Source organism: Entelurus aequoreus, linkage group LG08 (assembly GCF_033978785.1).
Source record: "Entelurus aequoreus isolate RoL-2023_Sb linkage group LG08, RoL_Eaeq_v1.1, whole genome shotgun sequence".
Classification (NCBI taxonomy): Eukaryota; Metazoa; Chordata; class Actinopteri; order Syngnathiformes; family Syngnathidae; genus Entelurus; species Entelurus aequoreus.
The window spans coordinates 61,498,956-61,512,678 of NC_084738.1; the positions used below are offsets into that span (position 1 = coordinate 61,498,956).

General features: G+C 38.5%; 1 protein-coding gene across 1 annotated transcript in view; it reads right to left on the reverse strand.

The window, feature by feature from the left end:
- The window catches only part of LOC133656415 (disabled homolog 2-interacting protein-like), an 87,346-nt gene extending 75,974 nt beyond the window's left edge, over nucleotides 1-11,372 (reverse strand). Inside the window, exons 1-2 of the mRNA XM_062057497.1 lie at nucleotides 11,226-11,372; nucleotides 1,092-1,646 (exon numbers count right to left, since the gene is read on the reverse strand). Of these exons, the coding sequence (XP_061913481.1) occupies nucleotides 1,092-1,646; nucleotides 11,226-11,372 (702 nt within the window). The remainder of the gene's footprint in view (nucleotides 1-1,091; nucleotides 1,647-11,225) is intronic.
- Nucleotides 11,373-13,723: the final 2,351 nt, after the last annotated feature.

A 13,723-nucleotide genomic window follows, 5' to 3' on the forward strand; every position in this document is an offset into this window, starting at 1 on the left:
TAAGCAGGGGCGTCCATGGTAACGTTGCTTGGATGGCAACATATGTTGCTCCAAAACCTGTATGTACCTTTCAGCATTAATGGTGCCTTCACAGATGTGTAAGTTACCCATGTCTTGGGCACTAATACACCCCCATACCATCACACATGCTGGCTTTTACACTTTGCGCCTATAACAATCCGGACGGTTCTTTTCCTCTTTGATCCGGAGGACACGACGTCCACAGTTTCCAAAAACAATTTGAAATGTGGACTCGTCAGACCACAGAACACTTTTCCACTTTGCATCAGTCCATCTTAGATGAGCTCGGACCCAGCGAAGTCGACGGCGTTTCTGGGTGTTGTTGATAAACGGTTTTCGCCTTGCATAGGAGAGTTTTAACTTGCACTTACAGATGTAGCGACCAGCTGTAGTTACTGACAGTGGGTTTCTGAAGTGTTCCTGAACCCATGTGGTGATATCCTTTACACACTGGTGTCGCTTGTTGATGCAGTACAGCCTGAGGGATCGAAGGTCACGGGCTTAGCTGCTTACGTGCAGTGATTTCTCCAGATTCTCCGAACCCTTTGATGATATTACGGAGCGTAGATGGTGAAATCCCTAAATTCCTTGCAATAGCTGCTTGAGAAAGGTTTTTCTTAAACTGTTCAACAATTTGCTCACGCATTTGTTGACAAAGTGGTGACCCTCGCCCCATCCTTGTTTGGGAACGACTGAGCATTTCATGGAATCTACTTTTATACCCAATCATGGCACCCACCTGTTCCCAAATTTGCCTGTTCACCTGTGGGATGTTCCAAATAAGTGTTTGATGAGCATTCCTCAACTTTCTCAGTATTTATTGCCACCTTTCCCAACTTCTTTGTCACGTGTTGCTGGCATCAAATTCTAAAGTTAATGATGATTTGCACAAAAAAAAAAATGTTTATGAGTTTGAACATCAAATATGTTGTCTTTGTAGCATATTCATCTGAATATGGGTTGAAAAGGATTTGCAAATCATTGTATTCCGTTTATATTTACATCTAACACAATTCCCCAACTCATATGGAAACGGGGTTTGTATGATAAGAAGCGGGCGTGCCACTTACCTTGGCCTTGCCGGTGCTCTGCAGAATGTGCACGAGCGCGCACGCCATCTCCTCTTTGTTCTTGACGCTAATCCCCGGCTCCAGCACGGAGCACAGGAGCATGTAGTTGTTGGTGGTGTACTCTGCAAACTCCTTGTACATCTCCATGGGCAGGATGCTCATGCTCTGGTAGCGGGCCTTGATGCGGATCATCGGCCCCGACGTCTTCCCCTTGGGCGGGTTGGGCGTGCTCACCGGGTACCACTTCTCCACGAACTGCCGCCCGGTGACCGCTGCCACCGGGATGTTGACCAGCCCGATGTAGTTGTTCTTGTCCTTCTTCTTCTTCTTGTCCGTGTCCTTGTAGAGGTGGGCGGTGACGCTGCGCACCGCCGGCAGGTTGTTGAAGTCAAAGTGCTCCCCCCAGAAGACGTTGTCCGTCTTGAGCTTGCAGGTGGTGCGGGCGTACAGCGAGTCGTCCAGGCACAGCTCGCAGAAGTACTTCTTCTTGGCGGGGAGGTCCTTGGCCTCGATGATCCACAGACGCAGCATGTTCTCCACTCGCCGGCTGTTGTCCTGCGGACCAGACCAGGACAGGCGGTGAGAAGAGGTCTCAACACTTGCCCACTCATTCTTTCATTGTTTACATACATTACTTGACACGGGGAAAACACGCACTCTCCAAAATTAACAAAACAAAAATACACGGCAAAAAGTGTACCTAAAGAAAAAGCCAGTTTTTTTTTAATATAAACCGCACAGGTGCTACCAAAACACAGACCGGTTTCGACAATGATGCTACCTCAGTAGAAGCATTTAAGTCCCATCTTAAAACTCATTTGTATACTCTAGCCTTTAAATAGACCCCCTTTTAGACCAGTTGATCTGCCGTTTCTTAGGTCCACTATGGACTGGACTCTCACACTATTATGTTAGATCCACTATGAACTGGACTCTCACTATTATGTTAGATCCACTATGGACTGGACTCTCACTATTATGTTAGATCCACTATGAACTGGACTCTCACTATTATGTTAGATCCACTATGGACTGGACTCTCACTATTATGTTAGATCCACTATGGACTGGACTCTCACACTATTATGTTAGATACACTATGGACTGGACTCTCACTATTATGTTAGATCCACTATGGACTGGACTCTCACTATTATGTTAGATCCACTATGGACTGGACTCTCACACTATTATGTTAGATCCACTATGGACTGGACTCTCACACTATTATGTTAGATACACTATGGACTGGACTCTCACTATTATGTTAGATCCACTATGGACTGGACTCTCACACTATTATGTTAGACCCACTATGGACTAGACTCTCACTATTATGTTAGATCCACTATGAACTGGACTCTCACACTATTATGTTAGATCCACTATTATGTTATATCCACTACGGACTGGACTCTCACTATTATGTTAGATCCACTATGGACTGGACTCTCACTATTATGTTAGATCCACTATGGACTGGACTCTTACTATTATGTTAGATCCACTATGGACTGGACTCTCACACTATTATGTTAGACCCACTATGGACTGGACTCTCACTATTATGTTAGATCCACTATGGACTGGACTCTCACTATTATGTTAGATCCACTATGGACTGGACTCTCACTATTATGTTAGATCCACTATGGACTGGACTCTCACTATTATGTTAGATCCACTATGGACTGGACTCTCACTATTATGTTAGATCCACTATGGACTGGACTCTCACTATTATGTTAGATCCACTACGGACTGGACTCCCACTATTATGTTAGATCCACTATGGACTGGACTCTCACTATTATGTTAGATCCACTACGGACTGGACTCCCACTATTATGTTAGATCCACTATGGACTGGACTCTCACACTATTATGTTAGATCCACTATGAACTGGACTCTCACTATTATGTTAGATCCACTATGGACTGGACTCTCACTATTATGTTAGATCCACTATGGACTGGACTCTCACTATTATGTTGGATCCACTATGGACTGGACTCTCACTATTATGTTAGATCCACTATGGACTGGACTCTCACACTATTATGTTAGATCCACTATGGACTGGACTCTCACACTATTATGTTAGATTCACTATGGACTGGACTCTCACTATTATGTTGGATCCATTATGGACTGGACTCTCACACTATTATGTTAGATCCACTATGGACTGGACTCTCACACTATTATGTTAGATCCACTATGGACTGGACTCTCACTATTATGTTAGATCCACTATGGACTGGACTCTCACTATTATGTTAGATCCACTATGGACTGGACTCTCACACTATTATGTTAGATCCACTATGAACTGGACTCTCACTATTATGTTAGATACACTATGGACTGGATTCTCACTATTATGTTAGATCCACTATGGACTGGACTCTCACTATTATGTTGGATCCACTATGGACTGGACTCTCACTATTATGTTAGATCCACTATGGACTGGACTCTCACACTATTATGTTAGATCCACTATGGACTGGACTCTCACACTATTACGTTAGATTCACTATGGACTGGACTCTCACTATTATGTTGGATCCATTATGGACTGGACTCTCACACTATTATGTTAGATCCACTATGGACTGGACTCTCTCACTATTATGTTAGATCCACTATGGACTGGACTCTCACTATTATGTTAGATCCACTATGGACTGGACTCTCACTATTATGTTAGATCCACTATGGACTGGACTCTCACACTATTATGTTAGATCCACTATGAACTGGACTCTCACTATTATGTTAGATACACTATGGACTGGACTCTCACTATTATGTTAGATCCACTATGGACTGGACTCTCACTATTATGTTGGATCCACTATGGACTGGACTCTCACTATTATGTTAGATCCACTATGGACTGGACTCTCACACTATTATGTTAGATCCACTATGGACTGGACTCTCACACTATTATGTTAGATTCACTATGGACTGGACTCTCACTATTATGTTGGATCCATTATGGACTGGACTCTCACACTATTATGTTAGATCCACTATGGACTGGACTCTCACGCTATTATGTTAGATCCACTATGGACTGGACTCTCACTATTATGTTAGATCCACTATGGACTGGACTCTCACTATTATGTTAGATCCACTATGGACTGGACTCTCACTATTATGTTAGATCCACTATGGACTGGACTCTCACTATTATGTTAGATCCACTATGGACTGGGCTCTCACACTATTATGTTATATCCACTATGGACTGGACTCTCACACTATTATGTTAGATCCACTATGGACTGGACTCTCACTATTATGTTAGATCCACTATGGACTGGACTCTCACACTATTATGTTAGATCCACTATGAACTGGACTCTCACTATTATGTTAGATCCACTATGGACTGGACTCTCACTATTATGTTAGATCCACTATGGACTGGACTCTCACACTATTATGTTAGATCCACTATGGACTGGACTCTCACACTATTATGTTAGATCCACTATGAACTGGACTCTCACTATTATGTTAGATCCACTATGGACTGGACTCTCACTATTATGTTAGATCCACTATGGACTGGACTCTCACACTATTATGTTAGATCCACTATGGACTGGACTCTCACACTATTATGTTAGATCCACTATGGACTGGACTCTCACTATTATGTTAGATCCACTATGGACTGGACTCTCACACTATTATGTTAGATCCACTATGGACTGGACTCTCACACTATTATGTTAGATCCACTATGGACTGGACTCTCACACTATTATGTTAGATCCACTATGGACTGGACTCTCACACTATTATGTTAGATCCACTATGGACTGGACTCTCACACTATTATGTTAGATCCACTATGGACTGGACTCTCACACTATTATGTTATATCCACTATGGACTGGACTCTCACACTATTATGTTAGATCCACTATGGACTGGACTCTCACTATTATGTTAGATCCACTATGGACTGGACTCTCACACTATTATGTTAGATCCACTATGGACTGGACTCTCACTATTATGTTAGATCCACTATGGACTGGACTCTCACACTATTATGTTAGATCCACTATGGACTGGACTCTCACTATTATGTTAGATCCACTATGGACTGGACTCTCACACTATTATGTTAGATCCACTATGGACTGGACTCTCACTATTATGTTAGATCCACTATGGACTGGACTCTCACTATTATGTTAGATCCACTATGGACTGGACTCTCACACTATTATGTTAGATCCACTATGGACTGGACTCTCACACTATTATGTTAGATCCACTATGAACTGGACTCTCACTATTTTGTTAGATCCACTATGGACTGGACTCTCACTATTATGTTAGATCCACTATGGACTGGGCTCTCACACTATTATGTTATATCCACTATGGACTGGACTCTCACACTATTATGTTAGATCCACTATGAACTGGACTCTCACTATTATGTTAGATCCACTATGGACTGGACTCTCACTATTATGTTAGATCCACTATGGACTGGACTCTCACACTATTATGTTAGATCCACTATGGACTGGACTCTCACACTATTATGTTAGATCCACTATGGACTGGACTCTCACACTATTATGTTAGATCCACTATAGACTGGACTCTCACACTATTATGTTAGATCCACTATGGACTGGACTCTCACACTATTATGTTAGATCCACTATGGACTGGACTCTCACACTATTATGTTATATCCACTATGGACTGGACTCTCACACTATTATGTTAGATCCACTATGGACTGGACTCTCACTATTATGTTAGATCCACTATGGACTGGACTCTCACACTATTATGTTAGATCCACTATGGACTGGACTCTCACTATTATGTTAGATCCACTATGGACTGGACTCTCACACTATTATGTTAGATCCACTATGGACTGGACTCTCACACTATTATGTTAGATCCACTATGGACTGGACTCTCACTATTATGTTAGATCCACTATGAACTGGACTCTCACTATTATGTTAGATACACTATGGACTGGACTCTCACACTATTATGTTAGATCCACTATGGACTGGACTCTCACACTATTATGTTAGATCCACTATGGACTGGACTCTCACACTATTATGTTAGACCCACTATGGACTGGACTCTCACTATTATGTTAGATCCACTATGGACTGGACTCTCACTATTATGTTAGATCCACTATGAACTGGACTCTCACACTATTATGTTAGATCCACTATTATGTTATATCCACTATGGACTGGACTCTCACACTATTATGTTAGATCCACTATGCACTGGACTCTCACACTATTATGTTAGATCCACTATGGACTGGACTCTCACTATTATGTTCGATCCACTATGGACTGGACTCTCACTATTATGGTAGATCCACTATGGACTGGACTCTCACACTATTAACTAGATCCACTATGGACTGGACTCTCACTATTATGTTAGACCCACTATGGACTGGACTCTCACTATTGTGTTAGATCCACTATGGACTGGACTCTCACTATTATGTTAGACCCACTATGGACTGGACTCTCACTATTATGTTAGATCCACTATGGACTGGACTCTCACTATTATGTTACATCCACTATGGACTGGACTCTCACTATTATGTTAGATCCACTATGGACTGGACTCTCACTACTATGTTAGATCCACTATGGACTGGACTCTCACACTATTATGTTAGATCCACTATGGACTGGACTCTCACTATTATGTTAGATCCACTATGGACTGGACTCTCACTATTATGTTAGATCCACTATGGACTGGACTCTCACTATTATGTTAGATCCACTATGGACTGGACTCTCACTATTATGTTAGATCCACTATGGACTGGACTCTCACTATTATGTTAGATCCACTATGGACTGGACTCTCACTATTATGTTAGATCCACTATGGACTGGACTCTCACTATTATGTTAGATCCACTATGGACTGGACTCTCACTATTATGTTAGATCCACTATGGACTGGACTCTCACTACTATGTTAGATCCACTATGGACTGGACTCTCACACTATTATGTTAGATCCACTATGGACTGGACTCTCACTATTATGTTAGATCCACTATGGACTGGACTCTCACTATTATGTTAGATCCACTATGGACTGGACTCTCACTATTATGTTAGATCCACTATGGACTGGACTCTCACTATTATGTTAGATCCACTATGGACTGGACTCTCACTATTATGTTAGATCCACTATGGACTGGACTCTCACTATTATGTTAGACCCACTATGGACTGGACTCTCACTATTATGTTAGATCCACTATGGACTGGACTCTCACACTATTATGTTAGATCCACTATGGACTGGACTCTCACACTATTATGTTAGACCCACTATGGACTGGACTCTCACTATTATGTTAGATCCACTATGGACTATATATCCTAGTCCCTTTATTAAAAAACAACCATAAACAAAAAAGAGTCCTAAATCTCATCTCCAGTAGATCAACTTAATACTTATTACTTATATTTAATATTTACAAAAATCATACTAATACATTATTTCATATTGTTGCATTAAATTAAACAAACCTTTTTATTTGAGTAAATTATTACTTTTTGTATTATTATAGTCATATACAAGTGGTAGAAAATGGAAAATGGATGGATAATCAACAGACTATAGCAAATTCACAAAATGATTAAATAATTACGACATTTCAAGTATCCATAACGGCGATACTAGCCCTGTATTTACTTGGTATCGAATCAACATGCCCAGCATCGCCCACCTCTAATTTGTGGACGGTAAGAAAATGTGATATCGTTGTTAAACGTTAATCAATGTTAATCATTCTTGATCTTAGTTATATAGAAAGTAGCAACTCATTATTTGTGTCTACAGCGGAAGAGGAAAGGGAACCACATGTGTGGACCGTGTTGTCATGTCTGGCCTGCTTTTATTTGATTGTAACATCTAGTCCTACACAACAGATCACTTTCTTTGGTTCGTGGCCTCAACAGTAAATGAGATTATCCGATATTTACTTAAGTAGGATTGATTAGCTAATCATTCTAATACAAGACGTATATTTCCAAGTGTATTTAGTTCAAGTCTGACGACTACATTTAATAAATACATCTGAATAGCTTTTTAATCACTTATAAGGCAAGAAAATCCTATTGTCTCATCCGAGACAAGATAAGCCCCGAAACATTGCTTCTAAATTCAAAATAAAAAGCAGAAGTCAGTAGAGTGAAGTAAAATCATTTTTAATTTATTTTTATTTTTTTAATTTATTAATTATTTTTTTTTCTTCATAAAGAAATACAATCATGTGTGCTTACGGACTGTATCCCTGCAGACTGTATTGATCTATTTTGATATATAGTGTATATATTGTGTTTTTTATGTTGATTTAATAAAAAAAAAAAAAGTATTTTTATTTTTTTTTATTTCTTGTGCGGCCCGGTACCAATCGGCCCGGTGGTTGGGGACCACTGCTTTAGGGGACCTGTTTTTTGGTCCCCATACCGTCAGAGGTCCCCTAAAGGTGACTGTGTAAACAGAGCGATGTCCCCATTAAGTAAGCACAAACGCACGCACAAGTGAATGCAAAGCATACTTGGTCAATAGCCATACAGGTCACACTGAGGGTGGCCGTATAAACAACTTTAACACTGTTACAAATATGCGCCACACTGTGAATCCACACCAAAGAAGAATGACAAACACATTTCGGGAGAACACCCGCACCGTCACACAACATAAACACAACAGAACAAATACCCAGAACCCCTTGCAGCACTAACTCTTCCGGGACGCTACAATATACACCCCCCGCTACCCCCTAAATAACCCCGCCCACCTCAACCTCCTCATGCTCTCTCAGGGAGAGCATGTCCCAAATTCCAAGCTGCTGTTTTGAGGCATGTTGAAAAAAACAATGCACTTTGTGACTTCAATAATAAATATGGCAGTGCCATGTTGGCATTTTTTTCCATAACTTGAGTTGATTTATTTTGGAAAACCTTGTTACATTGTTTAATGCATCCAGCGGGGCATCACAACAAAATTAGGCATAATAATGTGTTAATTCCACGACTGTATATATCGGAATCGGTTGATATCGGAATCGGTAATTAAAAGCTGGACAATATCGGAATATCGGATATCGGCAAAAAAGCCATTAACGGACATCTCTAGTGATTATAATAACAATCAAAATAATATAAATTATTTTTGCTGTAATCATCCAGCCGTATAATCAGCTCATTTATAAATGTCGCAATAAAAAAACTGATGTTATCATCAAAAACAATTCATGTTTATTAACACACACACTAAAGTACTGACTATTGGGACCGTTGAGTTCCGGTATCGATTCCCATCCCTAATCACAATATCATGACTTGGGCTGTGGATAATTGGGTCAACACACCTTTTGATTCGATTCTTGGGGGTAATGATTCGATTCAGACTCCATTCTCGATTCAAAATCCAACATTGGGAGCCAGTTCTATGATTAACTACATTCTTACAGAAAATAGATAAACACCTCTGATAAATATTTATATTGCCTAAAAGAAAACGGGTGTTGTTTGTTAAAATTCTACCCAAACATTTAATAAAGTCAAATACAAACAAGAGAAGTAGACAATACTTCTCTTTTCTAAAGTAAACATGTACAGCGGATATGATCATCTACATCTGGGGTCCCTAAACTTTTTGACTCGGGGGCCGCATTGGGTTAAAAAAATTTGGCCGGGGGCCGGGCTGTATATATGTATATATATATATATATATATATATATATATATATATATATATATATATATATATATATATATATATATATATATATATATATATATATATATATATATATATATATATTAGGGCTGCAACTAACGATTAATTTGATAATCGATTAATCTGTCGATTATTATTTCGATTAATCGATTAATAATCGGATAAAAGAGACAAACTACATTTCTATCCTATCCAGTATTTTATTGAAAAAAAACAGCATACTGGCACCATACTTATTTTGATTATTGTTTCTCAGCTGTTTGTAAATGTTGCAGTTTATAAATAAAGGTTTATTAAAAAAATAAATAAAATACAATTAAAAAATAAAATAAAAACTCTGCGCATGCGCATAGCATAGATCCAACGAATCGATGACTAAATTAATCGGCAACTATTTTAATCGATTTAATCGATTAGTTGTTGCAGCCCTAATATATATACATATATACATTGTCTTTATATTCCAGCGAGTTCATCCGTTTTATCATTTAACATCAATTAACATTGATGTTCATCAACATTTAACATTGTCACGTTATCGATGGGAAAATACATTTTTAGACAATATGATTTGCCTGAGCGGTGTTGCGTTTGACCAGATGTTCCTCCAAGTGGGATGTAAAACGCTGGTCAGTCCCAAGTTCCTTAATGACATATACACTGAACTCAAAGGTACCACCAAGCACAGAATAGGTATTTTGTAATTTATTGTCAAATATTTGAGAATAGAGACCAGCCTCGAACAACACATCCAAATGCGTAGCCCAAGTTGATCTGGCATTCCAAAGGAAAAAGCAACTCTTTTCACACAAAGAAAGCCCCCATCTCCCCCCCCCTCCTCTCAACACTGATAAAAAGAGAGACTTGGGGGTTGTGTTCACATTCCTGATGGTTTACGACCCTGTCTAAACAGGCAATCTGAAGACAAAGAGAAACTGGTATACAGAGTATACATGGAAAAATATGAGCTGATTCAAACATGATTATGAATAACAAAAAATAACTCTTAAACATATGCATTATCCACAGCGGCTAGGAGACACCGAGAGTAACAAGCGGTATAAAATGGATTAGAAAGGAAAGACAAAACTACGGGCCGTAGTTTGGGGACCCCTCATCTACATCAACAATATGATTTTCCTGAGTCAGGATAGATTAAAAAAAATAAAAAAATGGATTACTCATTTTTTTGAACCGATTAAGAATCGTTACAAATAAGAATTGTGAATTTATTCAAAAATCTGCTTTTTTGGACGCCCCTGATTATTACATAAAATGTGGCCCCGCTGCACAGCAGACCCCCCCATCCTTACCTTGTTTGGCTGGACCGCCCTCCTCAGATTCTCCATCCATTTGTCTCTCTCGGCCGACGAGCGGCAGGAAAAGCACTTGCTTCCCGAGGAGGTCGTCACCTGCCGCCGTGACACACCAGAGAAGAAAACATCAGCACTTCCATTCATAACAACGCTGCAAGATCTGGGTGGGCGCCAATACAAAAAAAGTTCCACGTTTCCATCAAGTCTGGCTAACAAATGTGTCCTTTTCTCCCATCCGTGTACACTTCACGTCCTTGACATCCTCTGAAAATGACTTCCAACATGGCGGCGCTATGCGGAGCGAAAAGAAGGACTTAAAAATGCAAGCATAGCTTTAGTCATTCATTTAAAACAGCTTAAAGCAGACATGTCAAGATGGGGTGAGAGTAGTGATAAACATTTGTGTTAAAATACGAGACCTCGACTATCGTAATGTTGGGCGACCTCCGCGCTCTTTGTTCCTGTCTTTACCCCAAAGGAGAGCCATATATTCGGCCACTGCAGACAGCTTAGTGCCCGGAGCTTTTTTCAACGTCGGAAGTAAAGCCTTACCGATTCTAACACACTTTTTTAGACTGCAAGAACTTGACTTACTTATGTAGTATTGATATGAGATAGTGACGTTTAGTAAATGTGTGCCGATATTAGTTATTGCTGGTTTTTTGTGTACGTGTGCATGTTACTTGAAAATGTTTACCTCAATAAATAATGTGATATTTTGTTGAACTTTTCTGTTTTTTTTTTTTTTTTTTTTTTTTTTTGGATCAGATCAAGGAAAACCTGGACTTGGAAAAACCTATTTATGACACAAAACATGGTCAAAAGTTTGGACACACCTTCTCATTCAATGCGTTTTCTTTGTTTTCATGACTATTTACATTGTAGATTGTCCCTGAAGGCATCAAAACTATGAATAAACATGTGGAGTTATGTACTTAACACAAAAAAGGTGAAATAACTGAAAACATGTTTTATATTCTAGCTCTGATTACGGCTTTGCACATTTTTGGCATTCTCTCGATGAGCTGCGAGCACACCTGTGAAGTACAAACCATTTCAAGTGACTAGCTTTTGAAGTTCATCGAGAGAATGCCAAGAGTGTGCAAAAAAAGTAATCACAACAAAGGGTGGCTATTTTGAAGAAACTAGAATATAAAACATGTTTTCAGTTATTTCACCTTTTTTTTGTTAAGTACATAACTCCACATGTGTTCATTCATAGTTTGGATGCCTTCAGGGACAATCTACAATGTAAATACACTGTAAAAAAAAATTCTGTAAAAAAACGGTCATCTACTGGCAGCCAAACGAAAACCATAAAATTAAAGTAAAACATTGTAAACCAAATAATGATCAAAAACATTATATTTACAGACATTTTCATGGAATGTTTTGCGGAAAAAATATCGTAATTTTACAGATTTTTACTAAATTATTTAGATCAACCACCTTTAATAAAGTGACGATGCAAACAGTTCTGCAGAAAAATACCTTTATTCTACAGAGTTTTTCCAAATTATTACGATCAAACACCTTTAATGAAGCGACAATGCTGGCAGTTCCACAGAAAAATACCATCATTTTACAGATTTTTTCTGAATTGTTAAGATCAACCACCTTTAATAAAGTGACGATGCAAACAGTTCTGCAGAAAAATACCTTTATTCTACAGATTGTTAGTATGGACATAGACTTTTATATAACAAGCTACATATTTAATGAAAGATAATTACTGTAATTTTGCATGAATTTGAAAGTCATTTAAGAAAACAGAAAATGCTATGTATAATTAATTTGGTATTTTTCTGTAAAAGAAATAGAAATATACATAGTTTGTCATTACTGGCATATTACTTAAAATAACAGGGGGATTGTTTATTTACAGATAATGTCTTCAATTCTACAGTTTTATAAAGTATTTAAAAAAAATTGAAAAATTACAGTAGAAATTTAGAGTAAATTAACCATAAAAATTGGATTTTTTTTTACAGTGTAGTCATGAAAATAAAGAAAGCGCATTGAAAAGAGAAGGTGTGTTCAAACTTTTGGCCTGTACTGTATATGAAAATACTTTTTTTTTAAATACAATTTTGGGCCATTTCCATGAAATCAAAAGGAGATTTTCTAACCAGTAACTTGTTTTGAAAAAGTTGAACTCCAAATCTTATACCAAATAGTACATTATTATCATCGGTTTAAATCTAGAATCGTGTTGAATTAACAATAAATTCTGAATCGAATTGGATGAAATTGTTAGATGCCCAAAGAATCACACTTCTAGTATTAATGATAAACCATGGTAAAACTCTTGATGGTTGGTATTTTTTGTTACTGTAAGTCACGGGTGTCCAAACTTTTTCCACTGAGGGCCGCACACTGAAAAATCAAAGCAAGCAGGGGCCATTTTGATATTTTTTATTTAAAAAAACAATATATGTATACAAAATATACATTTAGGCCTCCACTCAAGCTTGACCCCACAGGGTTTTGGTCAA